Source organism: Scatophagus argus, chromosome 22 (genome assembly GCF_020382885.2).
Source record: "Scatophagus argus isolate fScaArg1 chromosome 22, fScaArg1.pri, whole genome shotgun sequence".
Taxonomy (NCBI): Eukaryota; Metazoa; Chordata; class Actinopteri; family Scatophagidae; genus Scatophagus; species Scatophagus argus.
Window position 1 is genome coordinate 12,174,795 of NC_058514.1, and position 20,909 is coordinate 12,195,703.

Genomic DNA, 20,909 nt, shown 5'->3' on the forward strand with positions numbered 1-20,909 from the left:
AGTGATGGCTATGTGCGGCAAGAAGCAGTGATCAACCTGGTGACCTGAATTATCACTCAGCTTTTTCAGCTTTAATTTTTATAGCTCAGTTCACTCTCACTGCTCTTATGGCAACAAAAATCTCAAAGAAACCTTCTAGATGGTGGTCCTGTCCAGCACCAGTTGACAAACAGATTCAGTTAGCACCTGGCGAGCTGGTCAGCAAAGTGGAACAGCCACCGGCTAAAAAGACCCGGATGTTTTTCTCTGAAGTTTGTAGAGACCAAACTAGAGCAGAAACGGCACTATTTTTATTTTTACGGTATTTCCTTCCTGTACAGCTCAGTCTCACATTGCACTGACAGAGCTCTCTGTTGCAGGTTATCAAGTAATTATTAGACCTTAGGCCAGTGAAATGTTAACCCAGCATCATAATTCATTTTCCCATGCCAACACTGGACAGGTTTACAACTGTATTACTACTGACAGACTGACAGACCACTAACATTTGGATTCAGGTTTACCTGAAACCACGCTACTGCAGTTAAGTTATATCTATAGTCACAGTTTATTGATGCAGAGACAGCATACCTCAGTACTAATATCTAGACACTTTTTTAAATTAGAATGCAATAAATAAGTTGGCAGCTGGTGCCTTAGGTTTAAAGATCCCATGTTTAATGTAGCCTGACTGTTGGTAAGCCTCTTAATCTTTTTACCACTTGACTGATTGTGACTCATTGTGACTCATTTCGCAGCTCTAACTACAATCTTTGGCTGAGAAGAAATCTGAGTAGCTGCAGAGCACATCTTTAAACATCATGTGGTACTTTCCCTCACCTCTCAAACAGAAAAATAATTAACTACATCCGGGTTCGTGCACCCTGGCCATTTCCCTATGGACTCATTTGTCATTTTTCTCATTGTCCACTTGTTTTTTGTTAACGGGCAAGGCATTGTCTGATTCACCAGTGTTTGCCCAAAGTAGGCATCCATCTTTGTTCATAATACAGGACTTAATGTTTTACCTATTAGATGTGAGGTTGGACACAGATACCAACCAAGCTTTGTCAGGCAGAAAACATTAGTTTGAAAAGAATAAAAGAACAGGCTCAAGTTGCAGACTCTCCAGCTCAGATTGTGTTTGTGTATCCATTCTGGTGTTTTTCAAGATCTCTCACACATGCACTCACGATTTCCCACGGGAGTACGTATCAGGGATTGTTGTCATTCCATGAAGTACATTTCTTTAGTAGGGGAGCAGGATATGCTTTAAATCAAACTGCTTAGATCATTTCTGGATTACTACCATTTAGTTTAATGTTTAATTCACTATTGGTTTTATTTTTTTTCGTATTTCTAGTTTCCTGGTTGTGTCATTGAATCAAGCGTGTGTGTGTATTTGCACATCTATGATTACAGAGTAGGTTGTTCAGATCACATCACACACACACACATACACACACACACACACACACACACACTGTTTGGACACTGCATATATAAGTCCATCTGTGCCCTTGCTCCTGGCTTTACCTGCTTTCCTGCAGTGAGGAGCATCAGGCAGCATGACCTCACAGCGATGGATGCTAGCTGTGTGTTTATCACTGACCTCAGGTACCATGCACTTATTCTTTTCATTATTTGAATATGAATTAATTCTTCTAAGCAGAAAAAGTGACCAGATCTTTCTAGACAAATAGCCAAAAGGATGACATACAACAATTTAACATTTTCCATATTCTGCTTTGTTATTTATTGATTGATCACTTTGAAAAGGTTTTAACTGCAGAGGTTGAATGAAATCAAAAGCCTTTTATCACATTTGGCAGTCTAAGGTTGGAAAAGTAGTGTACATCATTATTAGACTGAGTGGTGAAATAAAAAATAAGTACAAATTTGAGGAGCTTCGACTTCCATTTCATGCTGTTCAGTTGCTGCACCACAACCAACTACAACACTGAAATGCTGCTTACACATTTAAGCGTTGTAATAAGGGTAATAATTACCCAATGATATAATTATTTGTTAGCAATTCTATGCAATTTTTATGTTGTATAATAATTGAGTACTTCTTTTTGTAGTTTACAAGTAGATTTACCAGTTAATACTTTTACTTAACTTTTTGCTTGCAAAATTTGCTACTTTTACTTAAAGGTTCATTATGTAGTTTGAGGAAAGAGATTTGAATTAGAAGTGAAAAAAAATCTGTTCTCGTTCAGTGGTCCGGATGGCCCAGCTCTCCATTGGGGCTTTGGCCCATAGGCAGCTCAGTGGTTCTGCCAGGACCTACTGCTTTACTTTTTTGCAGGACCCTTCCAGCTTCAAACAGAGTTCTGGGGACCTTATTTTCCTCCGAGGACAAGTTGTTAAGCCAGTTTTGCAAATCTATCAAATCAATAATTTTGAGTATTATGACCTTATTAATATTGATAATATTGGTAATATTACCTTGAAATTTGTGTTTCTTTTGCAAAGCTTTCAAGTAAAGATTCTGAATATTCGTTTCACTGCTGCTATGTATTGTCTGTGCATTCCATTCTATGTTTTTGTTTAAGTGTTGTATAATATTATTGCTATTATTATTCATATTTGCTTCCACCTTGATGCTGTATTTCTCTCCTAGTTTTAGGGACAGCTGAACTGCTTACAACAACAGAAACTCAGAAATGTGAGTTGGCCTATCAGTTAATCAGTCTGTCAGTCTTGATCAGTTCACTTTATAGATTAATTCCTATTATTACTAAACATGTTTTTTTAAAAAATCAACCATGCTACAAAAAAGACTGAATTCATTGCAATGGTAATGCAAAAGTAATTTAAAGTCATAAAATTTCACTATTGAGTTCTGAATTGATTATTTAAATGATAGTATTACTGATTGATTAATTAAAATTTTGGCTGTAATATTCAACCATTGTCTAACCAGTAAATTGACCTTAAATGATCAGACACTTGTAGGACTTTTGGCAGCGGGGTCGTCCAGCCTTTCAATGGCTCGAGTTACTATATGCGGTCCAACTGCCCGTTCACCCTCACCCGCTTCACCCACAACCGGGTGGAATGTGAGATCACCACAAGGCGAGGCGAAAGCGGGCTGCTGGTCCAAGTCGAGATAATCATCAATAAAATCAGGACAACTCTGCAAAATGGGAGCATCCTGGTGGAGACGCAGAGGTTTGGGCCAAAAAATTAATTTACCCTCATTTTTTCATTTGGATTGATATATTAATATTACTTAACCACACCAAATAGTGATAGTGTGAGAAAGCAGTGGATGAGTGTTTGGCCAAAAGACACAAATCATTCACACAAATGGCATTCATACTCAGCCACACAGCAAAGGTGGTTGACTTTTAATGCCATTTAATGTCTCCAGTGTTAGCTGATTATTAGCTCTGACTCTGAGACACTGAGCATTATTAATGGATTCAGTATTAAGTCAAGTTTTTAGCTTCAAGGTCAGTTACAGAGTAATACTTAATCCATTTTATAATCTTTGTAAAATCAAAGTTGAGGAAGAGGGAAGGCATCCAATCAGTCAGAAGTAAAAATTTTCTTTTTTTTACCTGTTTTACATCAGGGCGTCCTCTTCTTTTTGTCTGACAAAGAACTTTAAATACAAACAGCTTTGGATGCATGTTGAGTAAAACATTTAAGTAAATAAAGGTTTGCTCTTTGCAATTTGTGTGAAAATTGGATTTAAACATATTTCTTTATTTTGTCTTTAGAACCCACTGTGATCACCTGGGTTCTCTGCATCTGTACTGATATCAGTGTATGTTTCTTCATTGACAGTGTTTCCCTTCCGTACGACCACACCTATCAGCATATCTTTCAGTACGGCATCTACACTAAACTGAGGAGCTCCTTGCTTCCTCTGTCTGTCACCTGGCACAATGTACCTGGAGGAATAGACAGTCTGTGGGTCAGTGGATGCTGATGCTACATGTTGAGAACATAGAGCTAATACATACTCATCCTAAGTTACTTAGAAGAGTCACACCTCATGTGGTACTGTAGAGTAATAACCTCATCCACTCAAGCTTTTCTTTTAAATTTGTTGTTAAGGTGGAGCTGGAGCAGGAGCTGAGCACTGACATGACCGGACTGTGTGGAAAACACAATGTTCCAGGTATTTTAACTTAACGACTGGAATTAATAGCAGTAATGTTGTAGAATAGCAGCAATATATTACCAGCAGTACTTTTAGAAGTAGTAACATTTGTAGAGTTGGAGGTAGAAGTAATAAAAATTGTGGTAATAAGCCTGTAAATGGGATTCAAATAAAAACAAAAACACAAAATTCATGTGAAACCGGTGAAAAACTGAGTCAAAGTGAGCCTAGATGTTCCTGAAAGGTGTTATAAAACATCAGACTAAATATTCAACGTTGTCATTTAGCTGATTATGGGGACAACCTTTGATTACTCTTGATTAGGTTTATGTTTGCATACAGTTTGCTCTGTTCAATTTTTATGACATCAGGCAACAAGCAGCAGTTGATTTCCGAGAGCGTGCTTGCTGATGACACGTGTCAAACCCGAGATCCCACCTCTGTGGTGAATACGGTAAGTTAACCATTGTTGTGAGGGGTCTGTCACTCTGTACACACTCACTGACCTTTCTGAAAATAAAAACACAGGGCATAATGTAAATTAACACTACTGGCTTCTGATGAAACAGTGACTTTATATGATATTATTATCGTCAGTTTTAAAATATTGTAAATATCATACTTCATCGTTATTTTTTACAATTACAGTTTATACAGTGTGTCACAGTCCCAGGTGTTCAGGTGCTTCCTCTGATGATATTTCTAGGTGTGCAGACTGTTCTTTTCCTACACCTTGGATTGCCTGCAAACCAGGACGCTTCAATACATCCAACTCTGTGAACAGAATATTTACAGCTATGAATTGAACAAACACATTGGCTGTGCTTTCTTCAAAGAAGTTGCCCAACTGTGTGGAAACAGCAGCTATGTTTGGAACATATGGAGATCTGTAACCACATGTGGTAGGTGCTCTTTACAACTCGATTTTAAAGCTGTTCAAATCGGTTCAGGTGTATATTTTACTGATGTGACGACTGGTCTGTTTCTGTGGGTGAACGCAGAGAAACCAAGGTGTCCAGGAGACCTTGTTTATAAAGAACAGGGTGCTGCCTTTGTTCCCAGCTGCTCCAACCCCAACCCCAGATTGTCTGACCAGGATCTCATCAGCACCTGTGTCTGCCCATTGGGTGAGCCCTGTCTGACTGTATGACTTCACTTATACATAGTTTGACATAGTTTTTTTATTACCATTAGTTTTTTTATTAAAATGATTTGCATTAGAGTTTGATCCATTCAATGCAATAACATTTTGAAAGCCTATAAGAGTCATACAATTAAATTATTTTATCCCCATTCAAATAAAGAAGGTATTTAGTTCCTTTACAGGCACATCTCGCACTGCATTTAGATAACTGATACATGACTTTGTTATGGAAGTGCTTCTTCAGCCTGCAAGAGCCTAATAATAAAAAGTTGACTAATTTGTTTTATAGGAAAGGTGCTTAATGATCGTGCAGACGGCTTCCACTGTGTAACTGTGTCCAGCTGCCCCTGTGTGTTTGATGGCAAGAGCTATTCAACTGGAGAAATACACAGCACCAAGTGTCAGTCATGGTGAGTGGGCAGAAACTATACTACTTATGGAATATCCCTGAATTTCAAATTTCCATTTAGGATAAAATGAAATGTGACCTAGACTGACTAGACCGACCTTTTTCAATGCCACAATCATACAAACACAAGCAAACGGCTGGCTGTTGTTGGTTTTATTGGCAAGACTATTGACAAGATTATTCCCCACTTAACTCATTTATATGTGATGTGAATGACAAATAATCTAAAATCTAAAAGGTCCAGCATCTAGTGGGGTGGTTGCACATTGCAGCTAACTGAAAACACCTCACCTCACAGTGGCCTACAGTGGCCGCTAAAAACATAAAAAGCCCTTTCTAGAACCAGCATTTGGTTTGTCCATTTTGGGCTACTGTAGAAACATGGCTGTGCAACATGGCAGCCTCCATGAAGAGGATTGGCTCCCTCTGCAGTTATAAAGGGCTAACACACAAAGATCAGGGGATTATACAACTTTAAGGTGAGTAAAAGATTACATGAAAAAAAAAACGCTGCTCAAATTACAGCTACATGAATGTAAATGAAGTACACGCTCACCTGTGATTAACTCCAGGCATATACTCCATTCATTGCTGGCAAGTTACTGTGAGAGCGGTGTCACACAACAACAGCCAAAGACCAACAATACTTTTAAATTAAATTCTTGTTTCTCCTCACAGTATATGTGAAGGTGGAAAATGGCGATGCTTGGAAAACTTCTGCCCTCCCAGGTGTATCATTGAAGGACAGTTTGTGACAACAGTTGATGGCAAACAATATGTGGTTCCTGGTAAATGTACATATGTGGCCTCTAAGGTGAATTTTCCCCCACTACCCTGACATTTAACATTAATGTATGTTGTCTTTTATGATGGTAACTGCTTTTTGAATTAATTTCTTAGGGTTTCAACTGGACTGTAATAATAGAGTTTTCTACGAGGGCACCTTCTCTGAAAACAGTCATTCTTCAGCTTTTTCAGGTAAAAGCAGACCAACAAATAGTGAGCAGAAGTAGTGTACAGTTATTGAATTTAAATGATTTTTTTTTTCTAACTTTGCAGGAAATTTATACATTTTCATACAACATGGTTAAAATTGGAGAGGAGGAGATCACTGAACTCCATCAGTCTGGTAAAAATCAATGGGAAAAATTATTGTCAGTTGCAAGAGTTCTTAATGTGAATATGTACGTCTCATAGTGTATGCATCCAAAATGGCTTGGTCACTCACCCACTCAGTTGCTTATCAACTTGTCACCTGTCAGATGATGCTCTGGTTTTCTGGCAGTCCTCCATGTATGTCCAGATCCAGACATCATTTGGTCTCAAGATCCAAGTCCAGATGTCTCCTGAAATCCAGCTGTACATCACGCCGCCCACAGACCACACTGGCATGATCTCAGGTTTGCATCTCAGTCTACGGACAAGATACTGTATGTTGCCTTTGGCTTTGGCTTTCCCCTTTGGGATTCGGTTTTCTTATGACTTGAGTTTTTTTTCCATGAGCTCTTAAGCATGTGCCAGTTTGATTTGTAACTTAACTCGGTTTGCCTTTCAGGTCTTTGTGGCAACAGCAATAATGACACCACAGATGACTTCACCACCAGCAGCGGGATCATTGAGAATGCAGCTCAGCCGTTTGCTCTGTCCTGGAGTGTGGATACCTGCACAGTAGACATACCCAGCAGCTGCATCAACACAGACAATGGTGCCAATTAACACATGCATGTGCTTGTAACATGTTGAAAATACACATATATCCTGTATTCTGTATATCAGGATTGATAAGCTATTTTAAAAGAACAGACATGAAAGAATTTATTTATTTATCAAAACACTGGAATATGTTTTTTTTTTGTTAAGATACCAATACTTCAGCCACAAGAAAAAAATACTTCCAAATAGTTTTACAGAAATTTTTCATTATCTCAATACATGTTTTTGCAGAAATATTTGCAGATGAAAGGTGTTCTGTGTTGAACAACCCAACTGGTATATTTGCCAAATGCCATGGTCACATCCCAACTGATCACTACCACACGGTAACAAAGCTTTTGCATCAAACAAAATCTCCGTGAACTATTGATGTTTTGTACAAAACTGCTGAAACTGCCATGCATTTCTGCTTCTTTATGCAAATAAGGGGCTGTCATTCAGTGTCATGGGATAAACTCTTTCCCTCTTGTACATTTTTAAACTGCATAGACTAACTTGTCTAATCTAGCTGAAGCTAGACATGATACACATTTCTTTACTCAATTTTGATTTTGGCAGTTTCAGTCCTCCTTTTTTTGAGCTATTAACTGTCATTGACACATCAGTGATGACTCCTGTTAACATAAAACTGCCTTTCGTTTCCAGGCTTGCATCCAAAGAACATGTAACTGTGGCAACAGTCTGCAGCAGTGTTTGTGTGTTGCCCTGGGCAGCTATGCTAAAGCCTGTGCCAGTCTGGGTGTTGTAGTTGGTGACTGGAGGAAAGCTACGAACTGCAGTAAGTTCAGCTTTGATAAATATTTAACTTTTTTGTCTGCATCCTACCACTGTATTGCTCACAGTTTATGGAAAAGAGCCAATGGAGTAATTTTCAAATTATTCAATGTCACAACTGGTTCAAAAAGTATACTTTAAATCAATTCTGCTACTGGTGATTTGTAAGATGTGTTATTTTTTCACCTTTGCACTAATGATAAAAGGATAATTAAAAGTCTTTCAGACACCAGATGTTAATATCGGTAAATTTAAAGGCTTCTATGAACAGATTGCAAGTTGAATCAACTACAGTGTTGCTTCTTTTAAAAATCAGTGGTACGGTTCATGTTAATCACAATGTTGTGTCACAGCTCTGCAGTGTCAGAACAACCAAGAATTCTCCTACAACATCCAAGTATGTAACCACACCTGCCGTTCCCTGTCCGGCCCTGACCCTCGCTGCGGTCTGGATGACGAGCCGGTGGAGGGCTGTGGCTGTCCAGAGGGGACTCACCAGAACTTGGGCCACATCTGTACCCCAAAGGCAGAGTGTGTTTGTCACTATTATGGCGGTACAACACCACCGGGGTCTATTGTTATCGACGGACGACAGTGGTGAGCTGATCATCTGAGTATTTACACACTTTTAAAAATTCTTAAATATCATTTATCTTACCATGTCACTTGTGTAATTTTCTTCCCTAGTGGTTGAGTGGTTATTTTCCTCTGCCTGCCTTAACCACATATTTCCAATGTTGTAACAGTGTACTCTATTGCGTAGCCCAGTTGTGATGTATCTCAAACCAAATGTTATGTCTATTACAGCTTCTGCGAAAATGGAAAACTGCAATGTTCTAATGACTGTGGTAAATATTTATTGTTCCTATAACAAAATGATAGTCAACCTTTGTTGTCTTTGCTCCTTCGTTTCCGCTTCATTCTTGTAATTGTGACACTGGTTCATAAAATTAAAACAAAACCCAAGAAAAAATACTTGACAATATGACATGATGTTTCAAGCTGTCTGCAATATAATATTCAACACGCTAATAGATACCTTTTATGTATTTAATATTTGACCCCATCAGGATGCAGAAATGGGAAGGTTTGCGTTCATTGCGCTGAGTACCCAGTTAACACGGCTCAGAAAACCTGTGACAGTCTCAGCAAACCAACGGTAGGTCAACAGATTATATGTTTATGTACACAGCTTGCCATTATGTCCATAGTATTTTCCATTTTCATTTGAAAGCAGGAGCTAACTTCTTGTTAATATTAATAATAATCTGTCTTATATTCTACATAAATGTTCTGTCAATGAACTGCATGCCTAATATTCAGCCATTGTCCAGAACAGGTTTCTTTTGTTGTGATTGGTCAAACATATCCTTGTGTAATTTCCAGGGTTCCATTATGACCTGTGATAGTGGCTGTTACTGCCCATATGACCAGTATGAGGATCACAATGGAAATTGTGTTTCTCTGGACAACTGCACTTGTGTTTACAGCGGCAAAGTATTCAATGCGGGACAGTCTGTCAAAACCAACTGCAAGACCTGGTAACACCCGCATTAGCGCTGCTTTCCTAGTTGTCCATTCAAAAACGCACACACAATGCACTAAAAGATTTACACTGTGTCTTACAGCGTCTGTGGTGAGGGTCAGTGGCACTGCAGAGATGAGCCTTGTCCTGGGAAGTGTCAAGTTTACGGAAACGGACACTACCAGACCTTCGACTCCAAATGGTACCGCTTTGATGGGCACTGTCAGTACACACTTGTAGAGGTGAGAAAGGAAATCCACTGCTCAAGTCTCTTCGCTCAGGCTTTGCAGACTTCCAATAAATTGCCCTGTAAGGACATCATCATCCAGATACCATAAGAAAAATGTAGATGTTGTAGCTGAATGGTTACGTTGATCAGTGGACATGTGTCAACATGTGTGCAGCCTGTTACAGACGCTCCCAACTTTCTTTACTGTTTTCTATTGTTTTTATTATTTAACACTACTTCTATTATTATTATTTTTGGACAACACTTTTAAAATTAAAGAATTTCCTCCTAGGGGATATATAAAGGAATTCTTATTCTGATTCTGATACATTACATGCTGCTTGACTGAATTGTTGCAACTGCTGTTGATTTAATGTCAGCTGTTGGATGTCACATCCCTCTCTCTACCCGCTTTGTATGGCCAACAAAACCATGGAGCATTTCTAAAAATGCAGACTATACTTTGCCACATTTTCTATGACAACAGGTTTTTAACTCTGATCTTTTTTTTCTCCAGGATGACTGTGGAATTAGAAATGGCACCTTCTCTGTCAGAGTGGAGAGTGTGCCCTGCTGTGATGAGGCTCTCACCTGCTCTCGCTCTATCATCCTCGATCTGCAGGTGGCTGTTTGTGTGATTTCCGTTCTTCTCTCCACAGATTTATTACTCACCTTCATTATCTCCATCACACTGTAATATCTATTCCTTTGTTCAGTGTTTTCATCCCATTGCTTCACACGATTCGTCAACTACATCTGTCATCCAATAACCAGGAATTTCTGGTGACTTGTTCATAAAAACTTGTGTAAAAATACCCTGTGCTGTCCTAAAAGGGCACCGTCACGCTGACACTGAGCGACATGAAGGTGACCAGACGCCACCATGATGGCTGGACTCTGCAACAAGAATCGCTTTATTCCATACACACTGTGGGACTCTACATCATAATCTTAGTGCCAAGCAGAGGAATAACTCTCATCTGGGACAAACACACCCGAATCACCATAGAGCTGCATGCACATTGGAGGGTGAGTGATGAGGATTTTGATCATACAGTCATTTATATATTATATAGCATGAATACACTTTGCTCCTCAGTGTAAATGAAAAACTAGGGACACCTTAACATAAGGTTAAAATTAAAATTTGAAGCGTTTTGAACAATTGTTTGCATTTATTTATTTAACTAATTCAAGTCAACTTTGATTTAGCTTAAAACCACTGGGTGCTGAAATTTTCCAATTCCGTGTGTTTGAAGTTTCTTTTTTGTTAGTTTCCTGTTTTATTTTGTAGTTTTTCTCCCCTTGTGTTCTGTTTAGCTTTTTGGTGGTATCAGAAAAGACACTGATATGATGTTTTAGCATTGACCATCCCTAAGAGTCAACTGATCCTTTAATTCATATATTTTACATGTACGTTTTTTTTTTTAAAATGCATCTCTCTTGCAGTACCAAGTATGTGGCCTTTGTGGGAATTTTGACTCCAATGAGATGAATGACCTGCAGATAAGTGGCTCCGCAGGTAAACAAGTTTTCTCTTGCTTTCATGAAGTAGCAATACCTGTATCAAAATAACACAACAAAATCTGTTTTTAGTGGTGTCCAGTTCCATGGCATTTGGCAACAGCTGGAAAGCCACCTCACCCCCTTGCTCTGATGTGACCACTGAGATATTTCCATGCGAGCGCAACTCCTACTGCTCAGCATGGGCCCAACGGCGCTGTTTGATCCTTACAGGAGACACTTTCAAAGATTGCCACTTAACAGTATGTGTTTTACACATTTAGCATGCCACTAACACCAGTGTGAGGGGTTGGATTCCAGTGCAGGAAATCAATCACTACACAGTCTGGAGGCAGAGTGGCTTAGAAAGAGACTGAAATGAAGTGACTCATATAATTCATGAACCATTGACCTGCAAAAGCTGAGTTGACACTGAGTGTTTTTATCCAATTTCACTGTTTTAAGCAATAGACCTTATCAGAGAGCAGCTTTAATAAAAGTTCCACTCTGAATGTTCAACAATCCCCAGGTAGATCCAGAGCCCTACTACCATGCCTGTGTGCAGGAGTCCTGCTCCTGTGAGTTTGAGGGGAAGTTCCTGGGCTTCTGCACAGCTGTGGCAGCCTACGCAGAGGCCTGCAGTGACCACAATGTGTGTGTAAACTGGAGGACACCTGATTTGTGTCGTAAGTTACGTAGCAACACTGTATAACTTTTAAAACAATTCTGATGAAAGATAGTCAGTATCTTTTCCCCTCTTACCCTCAAATGCGCATAAAATACAGGTTAAGAACTTCTTTTGAATATACAAAAATGTTAATTTATTTCTTTCTTTTATATCTGTACCATAAGAAGCATAAGATTATAGTATTGGCAGAACACAGTCCATGTTGGGCGTTCCTACTGCTTGGTTGGTTCTTGTTACCACTTTTCATGAAAGAAGATTGTTACAAGAAACTTTACCAAAAGCAAACAATGCTAAACACTAAATGTATAATTTCTTGTTTAAGTTTACTTTCTTGCATAAGAGTTGTATAATGTGGCACATACAGTAGATTACAGGCATGTAAAAGGGTTTATTTCACTGCTTGGTACGTCACATATTTTAAAGACTTGATGAAAACTGTCTTAATCATTATTGAAATTTTGCAAAACATAAAGTATAACTGAGTCTGTAATCATTTAAAGTGTGATCATTTAAACCACAGCGGTCTACTGTGACTACTACAATGAGCAGGGTCAGTGCAGCTGGCACTATGAACCCTGTGGGGAGATGCTAACCTGTGGCAAAAGCAGCTACTTCACTCACAAGCTGGAAGGTAACCAGACTTTCTTATATGTATTCAAATAAAACAGCTAAACCTGATTGTTAGTCAGTGAAAATAATATCTTAATTTTATTTTGCTTGTGTCTAATTCTGGTAGTGTCATCTAAAGAAATCATTGTATAAAGAAGCCTTAGAATGAAATCCTCTCAATGTAGATATCTACTGCTGATGAATGATTTAGGTATTGGTCTAATACATTCTTATAGTTCTTTGCACCCATAAAATAAACATAATGTTTATTCTTGTAAAAGGCTGCTACCCCAGATGTTCAAAGGAGGCCCCATACTATGATGAAAATACTGGTGAATGCACCAAATTGAGAAACTGCACCTGTTATTTTAATGACACCATCATTCAGCCTGGGACAGTAGTGGTGATACACTCTGCTGAATGGTAAGCTGGGCCATTCTTAATACATATGTCTAAATGTGTGCATTTTCAGTTTAATCATAGTATGAATTATTGTGGACTTATATGGATATTTGGAACTCTCTTTTATTATCCTTGTCAGCCACTGTGAAAATGGAACAGTTAAATGTCGTAAGTAAGAATTATATTCATATACTAGTACATTTATTATCTCATGTCAATCAACATTTAGTTACACAAAAGTAGGAAATTAGTTTTCAAGTGTTTTGGAGTCTGTGTGCGTTCACAGGATCTGCTCATACCACCAGATCTCAATTTCATCTTTACTCTACAACAGCACCTCCACCACCTCCAACTACAACTACGCCTGTCACCAATTATACAGCTGCCACGACTCCCACCACAACTGCATCAACTACCACCGAAACAACGACCATTACTACTGAAACAACTGTACTTTCCACTACCACTAAACCAACAACCACTTCATCCACCACTGAAACAACTGTACCTTCCACTACCACTGCATCAACAACTGCAAGTGCCTCAACTACTTCTGAAACATGGTCAACAGCACCCTCCACCACCTCAACATCAATAACGACCATTACCGGTGTCTCAACTACTACTGGAAATTGGTCAACTGTACTTCCTTCCACCTCTACATCAACAACTACAGCCACTTCAGCTACCTCTGAAACAACTGTACCTTCCACTACCACTGCATCAACAACTGCAAGTGCCTCAACTACTTCTGAAACACGGTCAACAGCACCCTCCACCACCTCAACACCAATAACGACCATTACCGGTGTTTCAACTACCACTGAAAACTGGTCATCTGTGCTTTCTTCCCCCTCTACACCAACAACTACAACCACTTCAACTACCTCTGAAACAACTGTACCTTCCACTACCACTGCATCAACAACTACAAATGCCTCAACTACTTCTGAAACATGGTCAACAGCACCCTCCACCACCTCAACATCAATAACGACCATTACCGGTGTCTCAACTACTACTGGAAATTGGTCAACTGTACTTCCTTCCACCTCTACATCAACAACTACAGCCACTTCAGCTACCTCTGAAACAACTGTACCTTCCACTACCACTGCATCAACAACTGCAAGTGCCTCAACTACTTCTGAAACACGGTCAACAGCACCCTCCACCACCTCAACACCAATAACGACCATTACCGGTGTCTCAACTACTACTGGAAATTGGTCAACCGTACTTCCTTCCACCTCTACATCAACAACTACAGCCACTTCAGCTACCTCTGAAACAACTGTACCTTCCACTACCACTGCATCAACAACTGCAAGTGCCTCAACTACTTCTGAAACACGGTCAACAGCACCCTCCACCACCTCAACATCAATAACGACCATTACCGGTGTCTCAACTACCACTGAAAACTGGTCATCTGTGCTTTCTTCCCCCTCTACACCAACAACTACAGCCACTTCAACTACCTCTGAAGCAACTGTACCTTCCACTGCCACTGCATCAACAACTACAAATGCCTCAACTACTTCTGAAACACGGTCAACAGCACCCTCCACCACCTCAACATCAATAACGACCATTACCGGTGTCTCAACTACTACTGGAAATTGGTCATCTGTACTTCCTTCCACCTCTACATCAACAACTACAACCACTCCAGCTACCTCTGAAACAACTGTACCTTCCACTACCACTGCATCAACAACTACAAATGCCTCAACTACTTCTGAAACATGGTCAACAGCACCCTCCACCACCTCAACATCAATAACGACCATTACCGGTGTCTCAACTACCACTGAAAACTGGTCATCTGTGCTTCCTTCCGCCTCTACACCAACTACAACCACTCCAGCTACCACTGAAACAGCTGTGCTTCCCACTACACTAACAGCTACAACTCTCTCAACTACTTCTGAAACCCCTAACACCTCTATTCATACCACTACAATGGCTACTACCACTGCAACCTCAGTAAACCCTACAGAAGTGACTAACGCGTCAGGCACAACAATAGCAACAACAGAAGAAACATATCGCACTTCAGAAAACAAAAGCCTAACAGAGACTACAACTGTCACAACAGGTACAACAGTCATGACAACAACACCTCCCGGTGCGTGTCATGTATTTGTTCCCATTATCGTTGTTTTTTTTCATATTATCCTAACAGTTCCTTAAATTACCTAAACAATGTTTTTGTCTTTTCTAAATTCACTGTCTATCAAACCAACAGCGTGTAAGTGTAAAGACCTGAAGAATGAAAAAAGCTGGAATTGTGGTGACACGTGGATAGAGGACTGCTACAGCAGGAGTTGTACAAATGAGAAGATAGAGTTGACCCCAGTGTATTGTCCTGAGACTACAATTCCCAACTGTCCTCGACAACAGGCCATAAAAGTCTCAGATGGATGCTGTGAAACATGGAAGTGTGACTGTAAGTGTACTAATACTAATGTTGGCCTGCGCCACTGCTCTTGTTGGCTCTTTTTTATTCCTCCTCTTCATGCTCGTGTCACTGTCACTGTATTTACATTAGGTGATGCCATGACCAAAGCCCTAAATTCCAGATGCTAAAATGCTCACCTTGACAGACTTAATACACTGATGTTTAATGGGTAATGTTTCTGGTCACCATCTGTGTTTAGTTTGTTAGTATGCCAACTTCTCATAATTAGTGCTTGTTTTGTTGTTTGTTTTGGTATATGGCCATAAACAAAAACATAACAACATAAAAACATAAAAAATATTGCACATGTGTAAAGTTTTGCTAGATGATAGTACTAGAGCAAAGGTTAATTTCTTTCCAAGGTTAGAATGTTTAAACCTGTGGGGAAGATGATTGTCACTGATCCTTTCCCATACTGTCTGTAGGTCGCTGTGAGCTATATGGGGATCCCCACTACATCACTTTCCAAGGTGTTGCCTTTGATTTCATGGAGGAATGCACCTACATCCTGGTGGAGGAGCGGTCACCACGTCATAATCTCACCATTGCTGTGGACAACTTCTACTGTGTGCCAGGCCTCGAAGGCTCCTGTGCTAAGGGAATTATCGTGAAATATCAGAATAAAATAGCTACACTCAATATCAATCCACACTTGTTTTCAGTACAGGTAGGATACCACACACCTTTCTATTTATTTACAGTATGTTATGTCACCATGATTAATTATATATTGGTTGATAATGATTTTCTGTTGTATGGGATATTTAAAGTATTTAAGGCTCTCTTTGAAGAATGACAGAGTTGCTTTCATACTGATCAAATCTGCCCTAGGCCACTCTGAACAATATGACCATAGAGCCGCCATACGAGGAGCATGGATGGAGGTTCGAGACCACGGGGTATATAGTTTACATCTATCTCCCAGAGGTCCGCTCTTATGTTTCCCTCAGTCCGTCTTGGACCCTGGTGGTCAATCTGGCTATGGAGTACTTCGTCAACAACACCCAGGGACAATGTGGTGGGTGATGGATCGAAAGAGATGGTCTGGTTAAGTGCATACTGTATATCCATTTTATACACGTGTATGGCTGTGTGGAGTGTATTTTCAGATGATGTCAGTAAACCTCTTGAGAACATGTCAGCTGCTTTGCTGAATAGGCTTATATACTAATCAAACAGTTTAAAGCTGCATAAAACAAAACAAAAACAACACAAGAGAACCACATTGTCTGTGATGCAATTTGCTTTTCCACATTTTAATTAAAACTGCCTAATCACACAAACAGAGAAACAGAGGGACATAGGCATTGGAATGGTGCGTTTAGCATCTAATTTAGCCATATATTTAGGTGTTAATTGTGCTGAGCCAGTTCTCTTGGGGATCATGATGGCACCAGCTAGGTTGAGATACTGTAGAGATATTTGAGGTGCCACCACTAAAGCTGCTATCCTTCCTGTTTCATGCACAGCTTTTAATAGGTGTTTAACTCAATTAAAGTCTGTGTTTTCTCCAGGTGTGTGTGGTGCTGGATCATGTATCCGTAAAGGAGGGCAGATAGAGGATGACAGCTGCTGTGATAAGACAGCGTATGACTGGGTGTACGCCGATCCACTGAAGCCAGCCTGTGTCTCTGCACCAAGGGATATACCTTGTCACACTTCAGTACCCACTAGCACCACCCCCTGCCCTGCAGACCCACTTTGTGAACTGCTACACCACCCGTAAGCTCCATGCATATCTTGTCAGGGAATCATTTGTAGAATTGGGAATTAGGGCTTTAGTTGGTAAAAATGTACTATGTTTCCACTCTATAACATAAAAGTGAGGACCAATGCAATGGAATGCTTTTTCTTTTCTTAAGAACTATTTATGTGACTAATGCTGAAACACAGTAGCCAGCAACCATCCTCAGTCACCTGATACACCCTGGGTGCTAGTATCCTAGCAGTCACTTGTAACGCCTAAAGACCCCCAAGTGACCACCTAGGGGTTACCAGCCAGCAGCCACTGTATAACAACCACATGGAACATTTTAATTAGTTTTCTCTCCACATAGTCTTCTTTCATGGCGTTTAAAGATCTAATGTAATCCATCTTGTTCCCTCAGAGTCTTTTCAAATTGCAGCAGGCATGTAAATCTGCTGATTAAAAAGAAGAACTGCGAGTTTGATTCATGCAGGAATGGTCCTTGCTCTTCACTGGAGCAAGCCGCTGATGAATGCAATAATGCTGGTTTCTGTGTTGACTGGAGAGGACTGACTAATGGACGCTGTGGTTTGTACCATTTACCTTCTTTCTGTCTTTTGATATTTCTGTGTTTTTGCACACTTTTCTTTGGAGTTTTATCAACTTGACTGTCATGAAGGTTTTAGTTAAAATGTTAAAATGCTAAATTCTTCCTTTAACTGACACAGCATTAAAAATTTCATTGCACCTGTTTGTGTTGCAGATGTGTCATGTCCAGAAGGACTGCTTTACCAGGAATGTCGTAACAAGCTGGATGACTTCTGCTATGGAGGGTTTGTTAAGTTTATTTTAACCCAACAACAATCTTACACTCGTTGCGACTTTAATAATCCCCCATTAAGATTTTCACTTGTGTTTCCCTTCTTTTTGGCTGTAAAGCATGCTTAATAATGGAGCATTCCTTGAGAACGGCAAAGGCTGTTTTTGTCCCAGTGGCCAGTTCAGGGCAGGAAATCACTCAAACATCTGTGTGTCAGACTGTCCTTGTGAGTAACGTGACCCACAGTATAAGGCTGACACACACTGATTGTTATTGCAGTACATGTGCATGTGACATCCATTTCAACATGTTGTTGTAAGGTGTGTTAATGTAGAGTTTGTTTACTTGTCCATCAGATTGCAAAGGGCCTCTTGGTGAGCCCAAACTAGTAAGTATCTTTGTGCCATTAAATGGAAATACTAATATCTCTGACTCTAGATTGGATTCTGAAAGTATTTCTGTATTCCAGCCTGGTGAGGTGTGGGAGTCCAAATGTCACCTGTGTTCCTGCAACAACCAGACTCGGACAGAGGAGTGTTTTCCAAAACCTCATGTGTTAACTAACTGCAATTCTAGTGCAGTACTGGCAAACGATACTTGCTGTGCTGACCAGATTTGTGGTAAGCAATGGCACTTGATAATATTTGAAAGTGATAGTTTACTTTCCTCACATGAATACTAATATGCATTTGGCCTCCTGTACATGGGCATTACCTCATGTGTTATTTTTCAGTTGAGAAGACATGCAGTTACAACGGAAAAACATACAAGGTATGTTTAATCTCATAACAATCCCATGAAAATGAAATGAATGTTTCTTCAGAGGAAATTGATATGAATCATTGTACTGTGTGATGTCTTTTCCTCACATCAGTCTTTGTGTGTGTAGGTTGGAGACAGATGGAAGGATGCCGCCCATCCCTGTGTGTCATTCAATTGCAGTACTGAGGGTATTCAGACTGAGACGAGAGTCTGTCCCGCAGAAAACTGTCAGGAGGTACTGCACATCCTCTGTTCATTCGACTCATAACAATAACATCTTACAGACTTTATTCAGTAACTATTGTTAAATGTTAAAATAAGTCACACAAATTAAAGTTGATCCTTGAATTGTGCTGCTGTGATTAATTCACCAGGAAGACAGAATTTGGGATGACCAACACTGCTGCTTTACATGTAAGTTCAGTTAAAATCGACAATGTTTTGAAGTCATTTACGGCTGCAGACTGCAACTTCACTTGCAGCTCAGATTCAATTTGTGTTCTGCACACAGTCATCACATTGCCTCCTGTACTAATTTCCTCTGACTCCAGGTAGCCAGAGCTGTGCTCCAAAGTTGACCAGTATCAACGTTACCATAGACAACTGTACCACCGTCATGCAGATACCTGTGTGTCAGGGCCAGTGTGTGTTGGAGCCCAGGTGAAAAGAAATATTAAAAAATAATATATATATATATATATATTTTTGGTAGTGTTCAAACTGAGGACTTGATGAGAGGTTTAATTTAAGAAACTTTCCTGAATTTTAATCCTGTCTCAATCCCCCCCCCCCCCCCCCCCTCTGGGCCTCGGCTTGCTGCAACAGGGTCGTGTTACACGGTGAACTGCAGGTGGAGCAGAAGTGCCAGTGGTGTCAGGAACGGAGCTCAGAGATAAAACCAGTGACCCTGGAGTGCTTTGACCGCACCATCAGACAATACAACTACAAGCATATCACCGGCTGTGAGTGCAGAGCCTGCGACATCTACCCCATCTATCAAATTTAATTTAATTGAAATGTAAATTCCATTTGAATTTATATGGAAATTTAAGTATAAAGCTTTTAAAGCAATTACCAGACAATTAAAGTGAATCATTTACTAATCATCAAAGGTTGAACTATGTAACTTTCTTCTGTGCAGCATTAAGTCAGCTTTCACAATTGGGTACCCACTGGCCATGCTGCTCTTGGTGTGATTACTTCTATTTTTATGTCAGCAGAAACTCTTCAAGTTAATGAGTCTTTTCAGGCAAATTACAAAAAGTTAGTTGCTCAACAGTGGTATCCAGCCATGCAATTTTTATTTGCCTGAGGTTTGAGATACTGTATCTGTCTCTGAGATTTATGTCTCCACCCCTGTACAGTGAAGGTGGAGAAAATGGACTCCCTCTGGAAACTATTTGTTGTGTATACTTTTTAAAGTACCAAGGTCACTGTTCTGTTGCTGTTGATTTCTGTAAATTTCAGTCTGTATTGTTCATAAATAAAAAAAAAAATAAGCAAGAAGGTGTATGTGGTTTGGATGAATTGGCTCTTTAAGATTTAACTGCTCACAAATATGAAACACAGCTGACTAAGAATCCATGTTGTTCAGGAGCAGCTGAGTTGCAGATCCGTTTGTTATTTTGATGCTGCATGGAAATTTAAATACGCCAAAGTAGCCTGTATCTCACATACTCAGTCTTATCAAGTAATGTGCAATACTCTGCCATTCACTCATAGAGAGAAAGCCATTGTTACTAGTTATCAATAGAACAGGAAGACTTTGATCAGGCCTGAGAACCACCCATCCTTACAAAAGCTGACTTTCTCGAGGAGAGGAAAGCATTTCTTTCTTTGAAAACAGCAAACTAACAGAAACAGCAGGCTTGTAAAATAAGCTTTGGCCAGCCTCACGCTGCTGCTGTTTGTTGTGTGTTCAAAAGAATGGATACTAGGATGCCTATGATGTTCACAGAAGAGAGGATGTGCTAGTGTGTGCAGACTGTGAATGTCTCTGCCTGTTTGCATTCAGTGAACCTCTGAACCTTCCGGTTCTGGTTGAACATGCATCCCACTGGACGTTACCCAACCAGAATGGTCAC

At 39.8% G+C, this 20,909-nt stretch overlaps 1 protein-coding gene across 1 annotated transcript; it reads left to right on the forward strand.

The window, feature by feature from the left end:
* The first annotated feature begins 1,494 nt into the window (after positions 1–1,494).
* Positions 1,495–20,213, forward strand: LOC124053601 (mucin-2-like). Its single transcript, XM_046378895.1, has 44 exons — positions 1,495–1,596; positions 2,606–2,650; positions 2,931–3,156; positions 3,778–3,907; positions 4,051–4,114; positions 4,468–4,550; positions 4,803–4,998; positions 5,098–5,223; positions 5,530–5,650; positions 6,328–6,463; positions 6,550–6,627; positions 6,709–6,778; positions 6,912–7,049; positions 7,205–7,354; positions 7,594–7,688; positions 8,008–8,140; positions 8,490–8,733; positions 8,944–8,984; positions 9,207–9,295; positions 9,523–9,677; positions 9,765–9,903; positions 10,408–10,512; positions 10,725–10,919; positions 11,340–11,412; positions 11,487–11,656; positions 11,923–12,079; positions 12,602–12,712; positions 12,972–13,113; positions 13,232–13,260; positions 13,379–15,223; positions 15,344–15,544; positions 15,982–16,223; positions 16,388–16,574; positions 17,071–17,278; positions 17,665–17,831; positions 18,007–18,076; positions 18,183–18,289; positions 18,420–18,451; positions 18,533–18,683; positions 18,797–18,834; positions 18,953–19,060; positions 19,200–19,239; positions 19,377–19,485; positions 19,651–20,213. Exons 1-44 carry the CDS (start codon positions 1,548–1,550, stop codon positions 19,829–19,831), a joined length of 7,176 nt encoding a protein of 2,391 aa, XP_046234851.1. The 5' UTR covers positions 1,495–1,547; the 3' UTR covers positions 19,832–20,213.
* The last annotated feature ends 696 nt before the right edge of the window (positions 20,214–20,909 follow it).